We start from the raw sequence: 23,289 nt of genomic DNA on the forward strand, positions 1-23,289 counted from the left end.
CCCTCCGCAGGTCTTCCCACTCCCCACTCAGCATCCAGCTTTGTGCGTGTTCTCGCCTCCGTTGTCCCTTCCTTGTCTCTCCCTTCCCCATGTCACTTCCTGAAGGACTTGTCGTCCTACTGCTCTGTTTCCACCACTCATTTGCTGCTTTACTTCTTGCACACTGGTTTCCATTTGTCCTCCTGCTTTACTTCTGTTTCCAATGCCATCAGCAGGGTCTGATCTGCTTCTGATGGCCTTTCTGTAAGCCACACTCCCCTGGGACCACTCTGTCCTCTCACTGAATCACCACTTTCCTGGCAGCTCTCCTATGGTTCGGCTTGTTTCTCATCTGTAACCTTCCTGCTCCTTGGCCTCTGATCTCTACCGAGGTTCTTTTTTCTCCCCTTTGTTGGCCTTACCCATTCTCACAATGACAAGCAACGTCACTTTGCAGGGATCCCTCCCCCGGCCCTGACTGTACACCCAGACTTCAACCTCCTGCTCCCGGGCTCCCCAGCACACCCACATCAGCTTGGCCCTGTACCTCTGACCCCTCACCACACGCACAGCTGCCAGAACCTTCCAGTTCCATTTGCTCTCAGGCCATTGATGTTCTCACAGGTCACTTGGCCTCCACTCTGCCCTTTCTAAAAGTTGTCCTCTAAGGCAAAGCTTGGAGACTTTTTGTTAAGAAATCTCCAACAGTTCTCTACACAGTCCTGTTGCCGTTTTTCCACCTTGATTCCCATTGCTCAGCTGCTGTTTTTGGACCTTTGCTCTGGTTACATTGTATGCCTTGTGGTTTCTGTGCTTTTCCATGCTCTATTATTTTGTACGTTGCTAATTTACCTGTTTGGAATAACCTTTTGTCCCGCCTCTGCAGGACTGGAGTCTACTTACTTAAATCCCAGCTCAGAAACCTCCCTTATTTCCCACAGCTGTAGCCTAAACACCCCAGAGCACATTACTTTCTGTCTGAGACAGGGACGACTTTGCTGCCTAGTCATTTCAGGATGTGTCCTTCCCCTCAACCCTCAAGACTGTGGTTCTTTTTATTTTTAATTAATTGTTTACTGTAAATATTTAAGATATACAGCATGATGCTTTAATGTAAATTTACATAATGAAATGATTTCTACAGTCAGACAAATCAACATATCCATCTCCTCACAGTTACCTTGTGTGTGTGTGTGCGCATGCGTAGGTGTACATGAGTGTGTGGTAAGAGCACCTGAAATCTACTCTTGTCACAAATTTCCAGTATATTCAACAGTGTTATGAACTGTATCATACTGTACTTAGATCTCTAGATTCATTCATCCTATATTACTGCAACTTTGTGCCTTTGACCAGCATCTTCCCATTTCCACAGCACTTCCAGTCCCTGATCGCCGGCGTTCTTCTCTCTGCTTCTATGTATTCGTCTTTTTTAGATTCCACGTAAAAGTGAGATCATGTACTGTTTTTCTTTCTGTGTCTGGCTTATTTCTCTTAGCATAATGTTCTCTAGGTTCATCCATGTTGTCACAAATGGCAGGATCTCCTTTTTTAAGGTTCAGGAATGTTCCATTGTATATTATACCACAGTTTCTTCATTCATTTATCTGTTGATGGAGACTTAGGTTGTTTCCATATTTGGGCTATTTGTGAATAATGCTGCAATGAACATAGGAGCACAGATACCTCTTCAACATACTGATTTCATTTCCTTTGGGTATATAGCTGGATGAGGGATTGCTGGATCATATGGTAGTTCTATTTTTAACTTTTAGAGAAACCTCTGTAATGTTCTCCATTATGGCTGTACCAGTTTACATTCCTCCCATCAGTGTACACGTCCTCACCAATATTTGTTATCTCTTGTCTTTTTGATAATAGCCATCCTAACAGGTGTGATGTATCTTATTGTGGTTTTGATTTGCATTTCCCAGATGCTTAGAGATGTTGAGCAGCTTTTCATATACCTGTTGGCCATTTTTATGTCTTGTGTGGAGAAATGTCTATTTAGGTCCTTTGCCCATTTTTAAAATTAGGTTATTTGCTTTTTTGCTGTTGAGTTGTGAGAGTTTCTTATATTTTTTGGTTTTAATCCTTTATCAGATATATGATTTGCAAATATGTTCCCCCAGTGTATAGGCTGCCTTTTTGTTTTGTTGTTTTCTTTGCTGTGCAGAAACTTTTTAGTTTTATATAATCCCACTTGTTCATTTCTGCTTTCGTTGCCTGAGCTTTCGGTGTGATATCGAGAAAATCATTGTGAAGTCCAATGTCAAGGAGCTTATTCCCTATATTTTCTTCTAGGAGTTTTACAGTTTCAGGTCTTACATTTAAGTCTTTAATCCATTTCAAGTTGTTTTTTGTGTATGGTGTAAGATAAGGGTGCAGTTTCATTCTTTTGCATGCAGATATCAGTTTTCCCAGCACCATTTATTCAAGAGGCCATCCTTTCCTCCTGGTGTCTTCTTGGTGCCCGTGTCATAAATTAGTTGACATAAATACATGCTTGGATTTATTTCTGGGCTCTCTATTCTGCTCCATTGGTCTGTGTGTCTATTTTTTTGTTTTTGTTGTTTTTTTGTTGGGTTTTTTTTGTTTGTTTGCTTTTTGCCAATTTAGAACAGATGATTTTATGTGGAGTAATTGACTGATATTAATTATAATCTCTTTGTTTCTACAGAGGTTGCAGAACTTGAAGCTAATTTACCTTGTAAGTATAGCATCCCCAGTCAAACATTAAGTATTGTAAAATAATTGCATGAAGAAAGCTTGTTTTATGTTTTAATAACATATTTTCATGTACGTTAGGAATGGATTTTAATTTTGTGCAAAAGGTAGAATCTTTTAGAGGATCTAATGAGAACAGGGTCCTGTAGTCTTTCTGAATGTGCTACATTCTTTCTTTCTCTTTACATGCTTTCTGTCTCCTTAGTATATAGCAAAGGTGGGTTTGGTTAGGTTTTGTACCTCTTCCACGTGCATTCTGTCCCACATCCCCTTTGAGTGAAAAGGTATGTAAATCAATAATGGACAATCCTATTTTTGCTAGTGACAGTACCACCTTTTCGGTCCAGATAGTGCTTATATGTAATTCGTCTTTGTGTTTAAGGCAGGGCAACTGATCTGCCTTGCAGTCGACAGGTGTCTTCACCTTGCTTGATCTTCCTTTCCTAGCCACGTGGGACCCACCATACAGTCTTCACTCATGAGCATGGTACACTTGGAAAGCCTGCTTACCAGGCAATTGCTTTGTGTAATATGTATCAGATTTTCCTATTTTTCTATTATTAATGCCTTTCTAAACCCTTATAGTTCATAAAACCATCAAACTTGAAACTTTTGATCATTTTAGTATTGTTTGAATTGTAACCTTTTATCATACTTGGTTTAAAAATATTTCTGAGGCTGAGGATGTCTGAAAATTTTATAAGTGGGTCTCTTGGTTTGGGTAAATGCTACAGAGATCTTAGGTTTTGATGTGGCGGCGCATCTGATGTGGGGTAAAAGAGAGCCCATTCCAGCCTCCACCTAACGCTGCAAAGCTAATGGGCGCTATAGCCCTTAAGGGATGGTGAAGTCAGTTTGGGAGGGTAAGTACATATTTTTTCTTGAAAAATTATTTTTAACATATAGTATTTATGTTTGGGTATAGTGCGTTGTGATATAAAATATGTTTCTTACTTTGAGTCTCAGTCACAAGTGTGTTGAAAGTCACCGGATTTCTTGACCTCAAATTTTCTTTGAGAATTGAAGGTAATGTTTTGAGATTCTTTTAAAAGGTTATCTTTCTACCTACTCAAGTCTTTATAGATGAAATGATTTGCTTTAAAATGCTCCAAGAAAACAAACAAACAAACAAATAAGTGTATGGGGGTGTGTAGGATAGATGAAGCAAGATTGGCTATTGAAGCTGGGTGATGGGTTTATTAGACTATTCTCTACACTTTCATGTATGTTAGGATATTTTTCTAATTAAAAAAATGAAATAAATTGATCCTTCTGCTTTTTACTCCCATCATACCTTTCTATCATACCATCTTGAACATTTTTACACATGCGGACATTTAATCAAAGACCACAAAAATGTTTTCACTTACAAACATTTTGTTCTTGAATATGATTCTTACAGAGATTGTTGGTTTTTAAACCCATAGAATGTAGTTTAAGAACAACAAAACTTTATGACTGGCTTTCAAATCAGGATTTTAACTAGATACCTTATGTTTGAAAAAGGTGTGGTCTGTCTTCCTAGCCCTGTGGCTAAGGTGCCAGATGAAAATAGAGCATGCTACATGCCTCTTCTTCATGCCTTTCTCCCACTCTCTCCTCCAGCCAAAGAGGGGGGGATCTAAACCAGTTTATACAAGTAAACTATGCTTTCCAAAAGTATGCAACTCATTATTTTAAAGAGGAAACAAGAAGACACCAATGAATATATCTTTACTTTCTGTTTAATTATCTTCCAAAAATATTTGCAAAGGTGAACAAAATAAATTGCCATGTAGCAGTGCTGCTTAGTAATTATTCAGAACTAGTTTGGAGCTCTGTATATGCAAGTTTATAGAGGTTTCTCATTTGCAAAAAATAGAAAACGTCTCTTTCAGATAAACTGAAGTATTACTAGAGTCTTAGATAGCCCATGCCTACATAAGAAAAAAAGCTTAATTCTGGAGTTTTAGTAAAACCTCTGCACTGAACTAAAACAAAAACCTGACTTGTAACCTTTTGTTTTTTAGAACTGAACCTTTTTTGATCTTTAAAATTTCTGGTTCTTTTCAGTAGTTTTATTGTTTTTTAATCTACCTTGATAATTTCATTATTCTTGATGGGCCAGTCTATTTGAGAGGGATTGGTTTCTATGTCTGAAGTACATTTATTAAAATAAAGGAGAATGCTAGGTATTAAGAACAAATGGATGATGCCAACTTCAACCCATCCTTCTCAAGCCCTTGCCGTGTGTTTCGTTATCTCACTAAAGATAGCATTGATCTTTTCAAGTTAAGACTAGGAAAAATGAAGCCCATTATAAGTGACCCATACACAGTTCCAAATGTGTGAGTTGGGGGAACATCTTGAACTCTTTGGCCCCAATTTCTTTACTTCTAAAGAAAGGACTATGACAGTGTAATCTCTAAGACCACTTCTTGCTCTTCTAGACTAAGTTATCTTTCACTCTGAAAAAAAAAACCCAACAATCCTTTGTTGTTTTTTATGTGTCATATCTCAGTGTCCCTTGTCTAACATGTTCACGAAGTACTCAAAGGAAATGAGGCATGTGGTAGGGGAAGGAGTGATGAACTAATTATTACTTTGGGACTACCCTGCTTCTATCATAACTTGTGATCTTGGGCTAGTCACTGAGCCTCTCTGGACCTTTGTGTCATCTGCTGTAACTAAGGACTTTGGACTAGATAATCTCTAAGGCCATTTCTGAGTCTAAATACGAATCATCCTATTTTTGATGAAAATTTAAATTATTGCAAAACTAAGATATTTTCAGTGGGACTTGTAAGAAATAGCCAGTGGGTGAACTGAGGAATTTAGTGTAATATTTTCTGAATTTATAGATAATATAGAAAATTTCTGTGTATATTCTACGGATAGCTACCATTCTTCTGTATCATTTGTTTGAAGGAGGCACACAAGGGATATCTCTTCTCTGGCCTGTACCAGCAGCCAGGAGCTCTTATCTCCGGGGAAGTTCCTTGTTCTGATCAGGCTCCTTCTGTCTCGGGACCAGTGGGCACAGAATATGGTCATTTGGTCTGCAGAGCACCAGCAGGCAAGCTGAGTTACTAGTTAGGCTATGAAGAAGTTAACAAAGAGCACCATGGTAAACTCTGGGTGGGAGCTCACTCTTGGGTGGCACGCTTCTTTTTAAATTCCATTTATTGTGGTGGGTATGAATGTCTGTGACGTTAGGTGAACAGACTACAGGTTCGCCTCAGTTCTTTTCCTGGCTTTTCCATGTTTAGTTAGTCTTTACATACATGTATTAATCTCTCTCAGGTATGGTTTCTTCTTTTCAAAGAAAAGCAGCATATTTCTTGAAATTAATGGAAAGATCTCTATTTTTAGTGACCGTTTAAATGTTGAAGGAAAACATCTCAATTTGGAATTAACTAGTAAAAGACTATAAGGAGAAAAACACATGGCAAAAACCACTGGCTGGCAGTCTTAGCATATTGGCATGAGTACTACCTAGCAAATAGCAAGGGAGATCTATTGACTTGATCCATAAACCATAAAGCCCCTCCAGCATCATTAACTTTATGTGTGTTCCAAGGTTAGCCTCAACATAAGACTGCTGTTCACTGCCAGGCTTTCCTGATGTGTTGTTTCTTTTGCAGGTACATGTAAAGTGCACTTTCCTGATCCAAACAAGCTTCACTGCTTTCAGCTAACTGTAACCCCAGGTAATATTCTTACATACTTAAGTGTTAAAATGATTTTCAAACAGCAAATTTTAAAGGCTGCCCAGATCCATAATCTTTGGCTTTATTTGTCTATAGCTTTTTAAAAGTTAAGACATTAATAACCATTCCATGTGAAGGTAAGATACAGGCTTTGTAGTCATATAAAGCATAGTAAAGTGAACCTGAGGCACTCAGTGTACCCTCTAATAGTTATGTATAAACCTGACAACTAAAGTTAATGAGCACAGAGGCTGTTGGCGTACAGTGAAGAGTGCGGGCTTTGAAATTATAAGTGGGTTCCGATCCTGCTTCCCCACTTAGTACCAGTGTGACCTTAGTTAAGTTGCTTAACCTCTCACTGCAACTCACTTATCTACAAAGTGGGGATCAAAGGGGACCTATCTCATAGGACAGCTGTGAGGACAAAATAGATAGTACATGTAATGCACTTAAGCGCAGGCCTGGCATGTAGAAGCGTACAGAAGATTACCAGCTGTCCTTGTTAGGACTGATAAGTGTCTAATCTCCCCATGTCCTTAGGATGGCAACATATTCTCCTTGGTCAAACTGGGCAGCAAGAGGAAGGACTTGTGTTTTTTTCTAGTTAACTGCAGCTCCAAGGGTTGCAGATTCCACCCTGCACATCCCTGGTGTTGACATTGGGCAGTGGGTGGCAGCCAGTCGATGCTGCTGTGGGGTAGGTGGGGAAGGAAGAAAGGAGGACAAAGGGAATTAACAAGAGGGCAGAGAGTTTTGTGGTGGAAATATAGGGTGTTATTTTATTCGGGGGATAGAAAGGAGTGAAAAATGAGAATAGTGAGTCATTAGCTAATTAAAAAGTGGAGGAGAATACAGAATTGCAGTAGGTGATAATGAGCCTATGAATAAACCCTGGCCTTTGTCTCTCTGTGGGTAAGATGAGTTTTTTTCCATGGAAGATGTTTTATGATAATAACATGAGAAATCCCAATTTCAAAATGTGCTTGAAACTTTTTAAAATTCCATTTTTTCCATGTGTGTTTCTACAAAGGGCTCTGTGACATGAATGTAAATTCAGTCTGGTAGCGAGTCCTCTAAGATGAGGAGAGTACGTGGATATAGTGAATACCAGAACACCGCTGTTAGAAATGGGGTGTTCAACTCACCTGACATCTGTAGGTAAGCAAAGGACTTGAAACTAGGAAATGACCAGGATTCCAACCATCCTTTGGTTCTGCTCTTTTTAACAAGGGGTGCTGAGCGCCCTTTAATGCTTTCTTGGTGACTCAAGGTCACCCTTATGAACTTCATTTTCTTCCCTCTGCCTTTCTAGGGCATCTTCAGTGGCTGTCAGAGAGTCTGTTGTTCTTCTCACCTCTTCCCAAGCATGGCCTTTGCCGTGCTTGGTCACTCAAAGACCTTTGTTGATTTTTCCGGGCTTGTTACTGTCATATGATTGGGTTTCTGTCAAGTCTAACCTCTGGATGTCTATATTTTTTTCCCTTTTTCTTTTTGACTGAAATTTTTTATTGCATCACATGAATGTTGCAATTATTGAGCATCTTTGATGTTCTTATAATTGTTCTTGAAAATGGAGCATAATTGTTAACAGTTCTGGTATTCACTGTTCCATCAGGTAAAAAAGTAACTTGTGTTTTGGTGCCTGTAAATACTTAATACTTTAGTGTATATATTTGTCATAAATGCGCATCAGGGACATTATTGTCACACTGAGCTGTGTGCTCACCATGCTTTTCAGATACTGTGTATGTGCCTTTGTTTTACAGTGTCAGTGAATCAGAAGGCTCCGGTGGTTTCTGCCCTTTGTTATTAAGGGAAGTATAAGAGAGATCTGCCAACCCTAACAGCTGCCTAATATGATTTTAAAAAACTTTTTGGAGTTGTGCCCCTCTTAGTATTGAAAAAAAATATAGAGCAATGCCTAAGTAGTGAAGTTTTAACTATGTGTGAAGCAAATGGTTTTGAAACTGGCTCATTTATAGCCAAGTAATCTCAGGGCTAGGTCTGAAAACTCATTAAAGCATATGGTCCAGATGATTTTCAGCCCAGCGTGGTCCTTATTCTGGCTCCTCTTCACACTTAGTAGCATTTTCATAGTTTTGTTTGTTTTTAGAATGGTTGCTCATGCTTGGCAATAAATATACTCTCAGAGGAAAAAATGGGAATGTAATTTGTTGATAGGGGAAAAGAAGAGGACTGAATTTAGAAAAACACTTCACGTCAGCTCACAAAACAAGAAAAAGTAAGTAAAATGAAACTAAACAAAACAAAAACCTAAAAACTGAAACAGCCTGCGGAGTCTTCTGTGAAGTTAGTGGGACAGTTTGAAAAACTGGGCTAGTTCAGTGAGTGGCCTGGCTGACTTTTGGAGGTCACCTGAGCCTGCCCTCCTGTGGTGGTGCTTGTGGTTTCAGGCTGAAGTGACCATTGACTTAAATAAAAACTATTTTTTTGAATTTTAACTTTTATGATTTAAATCAGATTTACTGAAGTATAACACTGCAAAAAATAAAATGTACTGATTTGAACTGTACAATTTAAGCAGTTTTGAAAATGTGTACACCTGTGTATACAAAACCCCAGTAAAGAGGAAAAACATTTCCATCACTCCCAAAGTTCTCTTCTGCCTCTTTGTAGCCAATTTCTTGCCCCCACTCCAAAAAATTCCTTTCTGATTTCTGTTACTATAACTTAGTTTTACTTTCTTGAATTTCATATAAATGGAATCTTATATATGTACTCTTTGTCTCTGGCTTCTTTCATTTAACATAGTTTTTAATTTACACATATTGTGTGTATCAGTAGTTTGTTCCTTGTGTCAATGTGCCATAATTTATTTATTTTTCTATTGATGGACATTTGTATTGCTTTAAGCTTTTGGCTATTATGAATAAGACTGCTATGAGCATTCTCAAACAAGTTTTTTATGCTCATATTTTTCCTTTCTCTTCAGTTCCATCCAAGAGTGGAACTTCTGAGTCATAGGAAAGATACGTGTCTAACTTTTTAAGAAACTTTTCCAGTGTGGTTGTACACTGACCAGCAATGAATGAGAAGTTTCAGTTGTTCTACATACTTATCAACATTTGGGTGCGAAATGTTATCTCATTGTGGTTTTAATTTGCATTTCCCAATGGCAAATTATGTTGAGTATCTTTTCTGTATTTATTGGCCAGTTGTATATCTTCTTTTGTGAAGTGCCCAAGTCTTTTGCCCATTTTAAAATCTTTTTGTTATGTGGTCTAGATGGTCTGAATACAAATCCTCTGTCAGATACATGAGCTGTGAATATTTTTTCCCATTCTGTGAATTTTCTACTCATTTTTTTAATCCTGTCTTTTGTTGGTGAAAATTTTAATGATATAAAATTTAACAAATTCTTTTATGGTTTGTGCTTTGTGTCCTATCAGAAATTTTTGCTTACCCCAAGGTTGCAAATATATTATCCTATATTTTTATCTATAAGCTTTGTGATTCTACGTTTTATGTTAAGGTTCATGATCCATCTTGAATTGATTTTTGTGTATGGAGTAAGACAGAGGTTGAGTTTATTTTGTCTGTGAAGATAACCAGCTGTTCAACAACGTCTGTTAAAAAGGCTTTCCTTTCTTCATTGAATTACCTCGATACATTGGTCAAAAATCATTGAGTGTACATGTGTAGGTCTGTTTCTTGAACTCTATTCTTTTCCGTTGGTCTCTGTGTTTACCCTTAGACCAATACCACACTGTTTTAATTATTGTAGCTTTATAGTGGCTTATTTTGAAATAGAGTAAGTAAGGTAAATATTCCACTTTTATTCTTTTTAAAAATCGCTTTAGCAAGTCCAGATTCATTGAATTTCCATTTAAATTTTTAAACCACTCTATAAATTAAATTTTTACAAAAAAGGCTGCTGGGATTTTGATTGAGATAATGTTGCTTAGATCCATTGAGGTAGGATGACATCTTAATATTGAGTCTTCCAGCCCATGAGCATTGGTAAGTGTCTCCGTTTATTTAGATCTTTAATTTCTCAGCAGTATTTTGCAGTTTTCAGTGCATAGGTCTTGTAAATACATGTACTTGGTTAAATATATTGCTAAGTATTTCATGTTTTTTGAAGGTATTATAAATCGTGTTTTTTAAATTTCAATCTTTAATTGTTACTCTTATGTAAAAATACAATTAATCTTTAAATATTGATCATGTGTCCTGTGATCTTACTAAATTCACTTATTAATTCTAGTAGCTTTTTAATGTATCCTTAGGACTCTATGTCTATGATCATTGCATCTGTAAATAAAGACATTTTACTTCTTTCTCACCAGTATGTGTGCTTTTTATTTCTTTTTCTTATTGCACTGGCTGTTACCTCCAGCACAATGTTGAGCAGAAGTAGTGAGAGCGTACATCTGTCTTGTTCCTGGTCCTGAGGGCAAAGTGTTCACTATTCATTAAATATGATATTAGCTGTAGGTTTTTTGTATATATGCTTTATCAGGTTGAAGAGTTTCCTTCTTTTCCTGGTTTGCTGAGAGTTTTTATTATGAATGTGTGTTAAATTTTTTCTACATCAATTGAGATGATCATATGGTTTTTCTCTTTTGTTTTATATATATGGTGAATTACACACGTTGATTTTTGAATGTTAAACCAGCCTTGTATTACTGCGATAAATCCTACTTGGTCATGGTGTATTATCTTTTTTTTTATATTGCTGGGTTCCATTTTCTAATATTTTGTTAGAGAGTTTTGTATCAATATTTGTGAAGAATGTTGTTTTGTATTTTTCTTTTTTTGTAATTTTTTTCTGATTTTGGCATTAAGGCAGTGCCATGCTGATAAAATAAGTTAAAAGTGTTTCTCCTCTATTTTCTAAAAGAGCTTGTATAGGATTGATATTATTTCTTCCTTAAATGTTTGGTAGAATTCACCAGGTAAGCAATCTGGGCTAGAAGTTTTCTTTCTGGAAAGTTGGTATTTATGAATTCAACTTATTTAATAGATATAGGGTTATTCATTATTTATGTTTCTTCTTAAGTCAGCTTTAGTAATTTTTTTCTTTCAAGGAATTTGTCCATTTCTCTTAATCTGTAGAATTTATTATTATAAAAGTTTGTTCTAAATAAAGTTAAACTTTATAAAATACTCTGCCATTAAGTTTCTTAAAGTTTTTCATTCCTGTTAACAATGAATGAGAATTTTATTACCAGATGCTTTTTTTTTTTTTAACATTCTAAGATGTTCATAGAAATGGAAATTAAAGCCAAAAAATGACCTTTTTCACTTCTCAAACTGAAAAAATAATATAATATAATACTGGTGCTATGAAAGAAACAATGTCAAAATCTTCTAGTATAAGTATAAACTGGTAGAACTTTTTTTAATAATATAGGAATGTATTATGAACTCTTGAAAACAAAACTTTTTAAAAAGTTGTTTATGAATATTCATAGGGTACAAAGCTAATCGTTATCACTTGTGCCCAAGATGTGATGGCCAGATCCATAATGGCAGCATGCCCATTCCATAAATTGTAACTATACTCTGTGTCCCCCACCAGTTATCCATGTCCTCCCTCCCCATCCCCTTTTCCCCACTCCACTTTGTATCCCTAGGTCTGCTCTCTCCCTCTGCAAGTCCAATGCACCACTACGGTCTTTCCTTCCTTCTTTCTCTCTTAGTTCCCACTTATGAGTGAGTACACACGGTATTTATCCCTCTGTGCTTTGCTTATTTCACTCAACATATGTTTCTCCAAGTTCATCCATGTTGTTGTGAATGGGAGAATTTCATTCTTTTTTATGGCAGAGTAGTATTCCATTGTGTTTATATATACCACATTTTCCTTATCCAGTCATCCATTGATGGACATTTAGGTTGGTTCCGTATCTTGGCTATTGTGAACAGAGCTGTGATGAACATGGGAGTGCAGGTATCCCTTCAACATGATGATTTCCATTCCTTTGGGTATATACCCATAAGTGGGATTGCTGGCTTGTATGGAAGATCTATCTGTAGTTGTTTGAGAAACCTCCATATTGTTTTCCATAGTAGTTGTACTAATTTACAGTCCCACCAACAGTGTAGGAGTGTTCCCTTCTCTCCACACCCTCTCCAGCATTTGTTATTCTCCGTCTTTTTGATTATAGCCAGTCTAACTGGGTTGAGGTGATATCTCAGTGTGGTTTTAATTTGCATTGCCCTGATGACGAGTTATGTTGAGCATTTTTTCATGTACCTGTTGGCCATTTCTATGTCTTCCCTTGAAAAATGTGTATTCTCTTCCTTTGCCCATTTTTTTAATTGGGTTATTTGTTTTTTTACTGTGTAAGTGCTTGAGGTCCTTGTATATTCTGTATATTAATCCCTTGTGAGATGCACAGTTTGAAGAAATTTTCTCCCACTCTAAGGTGTTGTTTCATTTGGTTGATTGTTTCTTCTGCTGTGCAGGAGCTTTTTAGTTTGATACAGTCCCACTTGTTTATTTTTTCTTTTATTGCTTGTGCTTTCAGGCTCATGTTCATAAAGTCTGTGCCCAGACCTGGTTCCTGAAGTGTTTCACCTGTATTTTCCCTTAGTAATTTTACAGTTTCAGGTCTTATACTTAAGTCTTTAATCCATTTTGAGTTGATTTTAGTGTATTGTGAGAGGTACGTGTCTAATTTCATTCTTCTGCATATGCATATCCAATTTTCCCAGCACCACTTATTGAAGAGGCTGTTTTTTCCCCAATGTAGGTTTTTGTTACCTTTGTCAAATATCAGATGGCTGTAAGCCTGAGGGGTGACTTCTATGTTCTCTATTCTATTCCACTGGTCCAGTGTCTATTTTTATGCCAGTACCATGCTGTTCTGGTTACTATAGCTTTGTCGTATAATTTGAAGTCAGGTAATGTTATGCCTCCATCTTTATTTTATTTATTTATTTTTTTATGCTCAGGATTGCTTTGGCTATTTGGGGTCTTTTGCTGTTCCATATGAATGTTGAGATTGTTCTTCCATTTCTGTGAAGAATGTCATTGGTATTTTGACAGGGATTGCATTAAATCTGTAGATTGATTTGGGTAGTATAGACGTTTTCACAATATTAATTCTTCCAATCCAAGAGCATGGAATGTCTTTACATCTTTTTGTGTCTTTTAAAATTTTTTTCAATAGTGGTTTGTAGTTCTCATTGTAGAGATCTTTCATCTCCTTGGTTAAATTGATTTCTAGGGTTTTTTTTTTTTATGACTTATAAATGGGCTTACTTTTTTGATTTCTCTCTCTCAGCTCATTATTGGAGAATATAAATGTGACTGGTTTGGGGGTATTTATTTTGTATCCTGCAACATTACTGAAATTCTTAACCAGATCTGGGAGGTTTTTGATAGAGTCTTTAGGTTTTTCTATATATAGTATCATGTCATCTGCAAATAGGGACAGTTTGACTTCATCTTTTCCAATCTGGATGCCCTTTATTTTTTTCTCTTGCCTGATTGCTCTGGCTAGTATCTCCAGTACTATGTTAAATAGAAATAGTGAGAGTGGGCATCCTTGTCTTGTTCCTGTTCTTAAGGGAAAAAGCCTTCAGTTTTTCCTCATTCAGAATGATGCTGGCAGTGGACTTGTCATAGATGGCTTTTATTGTGTTGAGATACTTTCCTTCTTTGAAAACAAAATTATTCTTAACTGTCTGATTTAGAAAATTCAAAACTGTCATAAGAGATGCAGAAAAGAAATAAAGGAAAAAAACTTAGATCATAAAGAGAAATGAGTTCTGAGCTTGATTTCAATCTCCCATAACAGAGTCTTTCAAAGAAAATGAATGATAGTTACATATTTAAAAAGTTACATAATATATATAAAGATTATTATACCCTAAAAGAATTATGTAAAGTTAATGTTTGATTAAAACATTTATATCAATAGTGCTTTGTAGACTACTTAATAGTCTTTATTTTATTTTATTTTATTTTTTTATTCTTTAAAAAGATTATAATATTTGCAAACCTTTTTCTGGACTGACCAAGGAGAAAAGAAAGAAGACAGAAATTACTAAAATCAGAGATAAAGCAGGGGCATGATAGAGCAGTTGCTTCTTCTATTACACTGTAGTAGGCTTTGAGGAGAGAGACGTCCTCTTCTTTTTCCAATCTCCACTCTTGACGCTCCTTGTGTCACTGCAGTCAGGAGTCTGGTTGGCCACTTGCATGGTAGCTGTGGTTGTGGCGGTGCCTGTGGTGGGCCACCTGCGAGGAAGTGGTGTTTTCAGCGTGCTCCTTGTCTGTTTCCGGTTGTGAGGGATGCTGCCCTCAGCTCCTGCCTAGGACCCCAGGTGTGCTGTTTCTTGACTACCTAGTTACCCCACACTCTTGCTAACAACTGATATTATCAGTCTTTTCAATTTTAACCATTCTAGTAGATATGTATCTTGTTATGACTTTAATTTGCATCCTAATGACTCGTGATGTCCATCATTTCCTATGCTTGTTTGCTATCTGTATGTCTTCTTTGTTCAAGAATCTATTCAAATATTTTGTCCATTTAAAATTTGGGTTGCTTGTCTTCTTATGAAGTGGTAAGATTTCTTTATATACCTGGATATAAGTCCTTTATCAGATATATGGTGGCTTTTTCATGGTTGATTACATCCTTTTTATGAATATTGCATATACAAAAAATTCTGATCAGGGAATTCTATAGCTAGATTATAAGTCTTATATAGTTATGTGTGTATTCACTGAAATTTGTTTAAAATGTATTAGTCATTAGATTATTTGTTTTCTTATTTTGAACATTTCATTTATAAAAGCTCTCTTATGCATGATAATAAAAGTACAACTCATGTTGAGTCATAAAATTTTAATGAACTTACCTGTTATTCCCATCACATTTGGTTAGTTGTCATTCTTAGCTTTATTTCAGAGCTTTGGAGGAAAAAAAGAATGTTTAAAAAGTTAAACATATTAAGTGTTTAATGAAGCAGGATCCCAATTTCTGAGCAAAGAAATAAGATTGGTAAGCCTGAAACCTGGGTTTGGTTTCACATGTGAACGTTTTGGAACATTTAAGTAATCACGGAGATTTTGAAAGGGATGGAAATGGAGCGGAGCGCTGAAGCAGACCTTTTGGCTTGACCAACATCCTGATCATATGGTAGTTTGCATGTGGTGGTTTACTGTTAATACGTCAAGGTTTCAGACATAAAGTTTATACCCTCATCCCTGGTCTTTCTAGATTGATTTTTAATTTTAGTATGGAGATAACAATTATAAGGGGGATAAATTTGAAAAGGAACAGATTTTTTTTTTTTTTTTCTGGTACAGTCTTTTCTTTCAAATAACCCTAAAAATATAGGTGGCAATTCTCCTCCTTTTATGTATAATAGAAATGTGATGTGAGCTCTTAAAAGTCAGTTATCTGCCTTAGCATCATCTAACTTTTGTTAAGAAGCATTCACTGTTCTTTTCCTTGCTTGTGGCTAGCACTCTGTTGGTGTAATGCTTCTTTGCTTACTGTGTCTCCTGAGTAGGCGACCCCGTGTCATCTGGTACAGATACCTCTGATTTGTTCTTGCACTGGTTTCTTCCCCCTGCCTCGCACAGAACTCCAAGTTGAATTCCTTCATGGAATGCTCAGGCTTCCTTAAGTGACTGTGAAAAGAATTTAAAAGCCATTCATTCCCATGGCTAAAAATATATTCTGGTCACCAATAAAAATGTATATAATGAGTATAAAATATCCAAAAATGACATAGTGTGTAGACATGAAATTTTTTGGCATTTAAAAACTTACCAACACTTGTTCAGCTTCCCGTTCCACCTGATGGTGCCTCTTATGTGACAGAGGCTTTTTCTTTATCTTTTTCAAAAATCATGCTTAGTGAGCTATAATTTACAGACGGTAAATTCACCATTCTTAGGTAAACATTAGTCTGCATTTTGACAAACATACAGTTGTGCAACCACCACCACGATCAAGATATAGAATGTTTCCATCATCTCAAAAAGTTCCCACACGCCAGTTTATAAGATACAAAAGCAGTCTCCTCTATCCACCCCCAACTCCTGGCAATTATTGATCTGATCTCTTTCCCTATAGTTTTGCCTTTTCCAGAACGCTGCATAAATAAACCAAAATGGTATGTAAAATTGTGCGTATAGGTTTTTTCACTTAGGTGCTTCTGAGATTCATCTATGGTGTTTTTTATAATATTATTTCACTTGTATGGGTATACCACAGTTTGATTATTCATCAGATGGTGGACACTTGAGTTGTTTCTAGTTTTTTACAATTATGAATAAAACTGCTGTAAACATTTGCTCTTAGGTCATTCTGGGGACATAGGTCTTTCTTAGGAAAATATGTAGGAGTGGAAATGCTGGCTCATATGGTAATGTGTGTTCAACTTATAAGAAGCTACAAAACATTTTTCTTGAAGTATCTATACCATTTTGCATTTCCACCAACAATGTATAAGAATTCTAATTGTTCCATATTTTCACCAGCATTTAGTTTTAAAAGCTTCAGTTGTAATGGGTACATGGTGGTGTTTAATTGTGTTAATTTGTATTTCCTTAATGACTATGTCTTTTTTGGAGAAATGTCTGCTCAACTATTTTGCTTTCTTTTGAAAAAGTTAAGTTTGTTTTTGTTCTTATGGAATCTCAAGAGTTCTCTATTCTAGATGTTTTTTTATCAGATGTGTGTTTACAAATATCTTTTCCTAGTCTATGGCTTGTCTTTTTATTTTCTTAATACTGTCTTTTAAAGAACAGAAAATTTAAATTAATTTTGGTGATATCCAATTTATGATTCTTTTCTCTGTGGTAGTCAGAATGTCCATGTCTCAATCTCTGGAATTTGTGAATATGTTATGTTACATGGCAAAGGGGAATTTAAGTTGCAGATAAATTAGGGTTGTTAATCATCTGATCTTAAGATAAGGAGATTGTCCTGGAGTGTCTGGGTGGACCCAGTGTAATTACAGGGGTCTTTAAAAGTGGAAGAGGGAGGCAAAAGCAGAGTTAGAGTCAGAGAAGAGAGTGTGACAACAGAAGCAGGTCAGAGTGAGGCGCTGTGAAAAAGACACACTGGCCATTGCTGCCTTGAAGCTGGAGTAAGGGGCTACAAGCCATGGGATGTGGGCGCCTCTGGCAGCTGCAAAATGCAGCAAAATGGATTCTTTCCTGGAGCCATCAGAAAGAAAGGTAGCCCTGCCACAAACTTGACTTTAGCCCAGTGAGACCGTTGTGGTGATTCACAATAGCAGCAATACAAAACTAATACGAATAGTTTGTGGTGTTATGTCCTAAGAAATCTGTGTGTAAGAAATATAAAGATTTTCTCCTATTTTGTTTTTAAGTAGATGTTTTATGTCTTTAGGTTTTACAGTTAGTTCTTTGATCCATTTTGAGTTAATTTTTGCATATGATACAAGATAAGGGTCTAGTTTCTCTCTCTATCTTTTCTCTCTTTCTGCATATGGTGTCCAGTTGTTTTAGTACCATTTGTTGAAGTGGCTATCTTTTTCCCATTTAATTACCTTGGCACTTCTGTTGACGTCACTTGACCATATGTGTGTGGGTCTATTTCTGGACTTTATTCTATTCCATTGTGCTATGTGCTTGCTATATGTCTATGCTTATACAGATACCACTGTTTTGACTACTGGCTTTATAGTAAGTCTCAAAATCCCATCATGTGACTTTTGACTCTTTCAACTTTGCCCTGCTTTTTCAAAATTATTTTGGCTATTTTTGATCCTTTGCTTTTCCATGTACATATTATAATCAGCCTGTCAAATTCCACAAAATAACTTGCTGAGATTTTGATTTGGACTGCATTGAACCAGTTTGGGGAGAATTGCCATCTTAAATATTGCATCTTCTGACCCATGAACATAGTTTATATCTCCATTTTAAATTTTCCATTGCTAGTACTTTACATAAAAATACAGTTTATTTTTGTTTAGTGACCTTACGTTTTATAACCTTGAAAAGCCTGCTTTTAGTTCTAGTCACTGTTTTGTAGATTCCATAGAATTTTCTGTGTGAACTATCCTGTCATATGTCAGTAAAGGCAATTTTATCTCTCCCTTTTAGTCTGTATCCTTTTATTTCCTTTTCTTGCCTTATTTTACCATCCAAGACTTCCAGTACAATGACAGATAGAAGTGGTGACATCCTTGCCTTGTTTCTAATCTTAACGGGGATGCTATCAGTCTTTCATCATTCAGTATATGGTTAGCTGTGGGTTTTTTGTAGATGCTCTTTATCCAGTTTAGGAGTTCTTTTTCTACTTGTTTGCCAGAGTTTTTATCATGAATGAGTCCTGAACCATTAAGATGGTCAAGTAGTTTTCTGTTTTAGACTTTTGATATGATAAATTACATTGATAGATTTTTTCTTCAAATATTGAACCAGTCCTGCATTTGTGAGATAAACCATAATTCATCATGTGTTATGTGTTAATGGTGTTGTTATCCATTTTAATATATTGCTTAATGTGACATGCTGATATTTAAGAATTTTTGTATCTGTCTGTGGGAAATGTTTGTCTGTAGTTTTCATTTCTTAGAATATGTTTGTCTAGTTTTGGGATCAGGATAAATCTGGCTTTAGGATGAATGGGGAAATATTCCCCTCTCTTCTATTTTCTTGAAGAGTTTGTGTTGGTTTAGTATTGATTCCTTATTAAATGGTAGAATTCACCAGTGAAGACACCTAGATGTGGAGGCCTGGAATTTTGTTGTTTTGTTTTGTTTTTGTGGTAAGATTTTAAGTATAAATACCATTTCTTTAGTAGATATAGAGCTGTTTAAGAATAACTTAAACAGTTATTCTTGAGTGAGCTTTGGTAATTTGTGTCTTTCAAGAGATTGTTTGTATCATCCACATTTTCAAATGTATTGGTATAAGGTTGTTCTTAATATCTTCTTATCCTTTTAAGTTCTGTAGAGTCTGTGTTGATATCCCCTCTTTAAGTTCTGATATTGGAATTTGTGTCTTTTTCTTAATCAGGTTAGTGAGAGGATTATCAGTTGCATTGATTTCTACAAGAAACAACTTTTGGCTTCATGATTTTTCCTTTGTTTTTTGTTTTTCTGTTCTTTATTTCCTTCATTCTGCTTGTTATCAGTTTAATTTGTTCTTTTTCTAATTCTTAAGGTAGAAGCTTAAACAGATAGTAGCATATTTCCATGTACCCATCGCAATCTTTATTTTGTAGTTCCCATTCACTTTACTGTCATAAGTGTTATAACCCAGAATATGTCACTAAGCAGTCTAGACCTGGGTTTCCATCTGTGATTTTCCTTCTGCCTGAAGAACGTCCTTGAGGGTTTTCTGTCGTGCGGTTCGCTCAGGAGGAACCCCATCACTGCTGCTCTGGATGCTGCATTCTTAAGTTGACAATTTCAGCATTTCAAGGATGTCATCCTACTGCCTTCTGGTTTGGTTTTTTTTCTTAGAAGTGAGTGGTAATTCTTTGTTCCACTTTATGCAACGTGTTCTATTCTCTGGCTGCTTTTAAGGGTTTCTACTTACCACTGTTTTCAGCAGTTTGATTATAACATGCTTTAATGTCGTTTTATTTCTTTTTATCTCACTTGGGGTTTATTGAGCTTATTGGATCTGTGAGTTATGATTTTCACTAAACTCAGAAGTAATTTGGCTAACATTTTAAAAAATATTTTTTCTGTAACCCTTTCCTGGGACTCAAGTTTGTGTATATTATACCTCTTACCTACATATATTACCTTTACATGTGCATCACACCTGCATTGGGTCACAAGGTTTACTCACTTTTCCTTCTGTGCTTCATTTTGGATAATTTCTATTTCTGCAGAATCTGATTTGCTGTGAAGCTCATCCAGTGAATGTTTCATTTCAGATATTACATTTTTCAGATATTGATGTTCCACTTGGTTCCTTTTCAGTAATCTTCCATTTCTTTTCTCATCATGTTCATGTTTCCCTCTAAATCTCAGCACCTCTGTATAGTAGCTGCTTTCATGTCTTTGTCTGCATCCCACGTTGGCTTTCCTGTCCCCCACATCACAGCCGGGTGCTGCCCACTTCTCCTGGCCGTGACCCAGGGGCCCTTCACTGCCCTGCCCAACTCCTGAGTACCCATTTCTGTCCTTCCTCCTTGCTCTACACAGTAAATGAAACAAAGAATATGTGATAGAAACCTCTGGCCCAAAGCCTAAATTTCTTACTATCTGGCCCTTTACAGAAAAAGGCTGAGGATCCTTGATCTGTAAGCTCATCATGGCAGGGACAATGTAATTCCTGCCTTTTAAATTTAAAATTTGTACAAGGTATAATTTCCAATGTGCTGTAAATATTGACATTTAAAATAAAAGTATTATATTGTTCTTTGAAATGTTTCCAGTATAGAATCTAAATACCACAGGTACAGCTACCATCATACATTTTTTTAAAAAATGTGAAGAAGCTCTGCTTCAGTGGTCGGAAAATTTCCCTGGCTACTTTTTCTCCTGGCCTCATATTTTCATTCCACTTATTGCATAGAATCTCGTCTTAAAATAAACATTTTTATGCCTCCAAATATTATGTTTGTCTCTCTCTCATACTCTTTCTGTAATTAGGTAGATAGATAAACTATTAAAAAGTTCCTGTAACTGTAAGACTCTTCAGTGTTGAACATTTTCTTTTGGACAGTTGTTACAGTTGTAAATTGTACAGGCTCCTGGCTTCTGGTTCTCCTCTTTTGTCTCTGGCTGCCTTTCCTCTCTCTTATTTCCCAACCCCTCAAAGTGGGGGTACTTCAAGGCTTTGTCCTGTCCTTGGGCCTCCCTACTAAGTTCCCCTATGACCTCACCATCTGGGAAAATCGGAATGCTTCTGTACACTGAATCGCTCCCAAACTGCTCTCTCCAGCCCTGACCTCTCCTTGCACTCAAGAATGATCTGTCAGCTGCCGACTCAACACCTCCACTTGGATGTTAACTTGAAATCTCAGATCAACGTGTCAGATGTTGAACTTGGTATAGTTGAGCCCTCTGCAGTCCTTTTATCTTCCTGATAGCAACTCTGCCTTTTCCATGACAAGGTCAAATATCTTAGCATCTTCTTTGACTCCTTTCTTTCCCCGACTCCACGCCTAATCTCTCAGCAAATCCTCGTGTTGCTACCCTCAAAGTATATCCAGTCCAGCTGCTCCCACCCTGGTCTGAACCATCATAATCTCTCAGCTGGATGATATCAACCAGTACCCCCAAGTGTCCTCCTGCCTGTGATCTGTCAGTGTGATCCTGTCCCTCCTTTGCTCAGACCCCTCTCATGGCTTTCCATCTCACTGTGATTCAGAGCCAGTATACTTACAGGGGCCTGCAAGTCAGGACAATCTGTGCCTGCCACCTCTTGGACATTAGCTTCTCTTTTCCCCAACCTTGCTGTATGGCCACCCTGGCTTCTGCCATGGTCAGAGGACACACCAGGCCTTTCGCTGGCCTCACCCTGCTTCCCCTGCCTGGAGTGTTCTTCACCCTGACACCCCCCTTCTCCAAGTCTTCGCTCCCTCCGACCACCCTGTTTGAAGTTGCAGCCCCTCCCACTTCCTACTCCTTTGGCTCTTTCACCTTCCAGTTTATAGTTTACTTATTTTGTCTTTCTTTCACTAGAACATAACCTTCGTAAGGGCAGGAATTGTCTCTGATTGATGTGTCACCATTGCGTAGAACAGTGTCTGGCATATAGTAGGCACTCATCAAATATTTGTTGAATGAATAATGAATTTAAACAATATATGGCAAATTTAGATGATCATTAAACATAAAATAACATTTCATCTGCATTGTATCTCTGTGAATGATGACGGAGTTACTATTAGCATTTTTCCCTGACTCAGTTTTGACATATTTGTGAATGAATATTACTTTATGCTTGAAGGAAGGGTTCGACACCAGTTTTCTTCTTTCATTTTGTCGTTATAGATGCAAACAATGAGAACTGCTTTTTCACATAAGTAAGTAGACACACATGGAAGAGGTACTATGTCATTTCGAGTCTTGGAAACTGCCTGATTTGGAAGAGGCTTTGTCACCCAGTCATTAGAGTTCCTTCACTTCATAGTTTCTGAGGCATGCGCCAAAACCATTTTCCCGATTCCTGTCCACTTACCGTTAGTCACACCTGTCACTGTTCACCTCAGAGCATCTTGTTTTACCTGAAATATGCAGAGTTGAGAAAATTACAATATTATTAATTTCCACATATTCTTACCAATATAATATTTTAAAAACCTTATCGCATTCTTTATATTTTCATCCAAAGCTTGGAGCTACAGATTTAGCTCATTCAATTTGTCAGAAATATCTGCCATAACATTAATTGTCAAACCAGTCAGCCAAATCAGACTCACTTTTGAGCAAAATCTTCACTTTTAGTTTCTACTAATATGCCTCTGACAGGCTTCTCACTTCTGGGTATAATAGATGAGGCATGGAGCCCGTCACCTGGGTGGAAGAAGACACCATGGCTACTGCTTCCTGGCACCTTCATAAGGTGCTTTGCTTCTCATGGGGGGCAGTGCTTTCTTTTACAGCGGTCTAGGGACTGAGGAAACTACATGAGGTTTCAATCATCCCTGACACAGGACTCCACAATGTTTGCACCGTGGGTAGGGGGATATCTTTCATATAATGCCATGGCTTTGCTCTTTACAGAAGCGGGCATACGATAGGGAAATACACAACCCTGCCATAACACCTCCACTCAGGGAGGCTTTTGTGTGACCTGCACATCACCCAATCCATTTGCCCCCTGGAGATGCATTTATGCCTGGGGGCTGTGCATCATGGTAAGAGGACAGATGAGAGGAGACCCTGTTTCAAAGGTGAGAGAATGGTTGTGAAAGGAGTGGAGGAAAGGCAAGGCAGAGCTGGAGAGAGACTCCTTGGC

The 23,289-nt window shown here is 37.0% G+C and overlaps 1 protein-coding gene across 3 annotated transcripts in view; it reads left to right on the top strand.

Annotated features, from left to right (window-relative positions):
- The window catches only part of UBE2F (ubiquitin conjugating enzyme E2 F (putative)), a 61,375-nt gene that overhangs the window by 13,413 nt on the left and 24,673 nt on the right, over window positions 1-23,289 (top strand). For 2 of the 3 annotated variants that reach the window (XM_063099939.1, XM_063099923.1), the window contains 2 exons: window positions 2,660-2,689; window positions 6,330-6,395. In XM_063099939.1, the coding sequence (XP_062956009.1) occupies window positions 2,660-2,689; window positions 6,330-6,395 (96 nt within the window). The remainder of the gene's footprint in view (window positions 1-2,659; window positions 2,690-6,329; window positions 6,396-23,289) is intronic. The other variant, XM_063099931.1, reaches the window with a different exon arrangement.

This window comes from Cynocephalus volans, chromosome 1 (assembly GCF_027409185.1).
Source record: "Cynocephalus volans isolate mCynVol1 chromosome 1, mCynVol1.pri, whole genome shotgun sequence".
Lineage (NCBI taxonomy): Eukaryota > Metazoa > Chordata > Mammalia > Dermoptera > Cynocephalidae > Cynocephalus > Cynocephalus volans.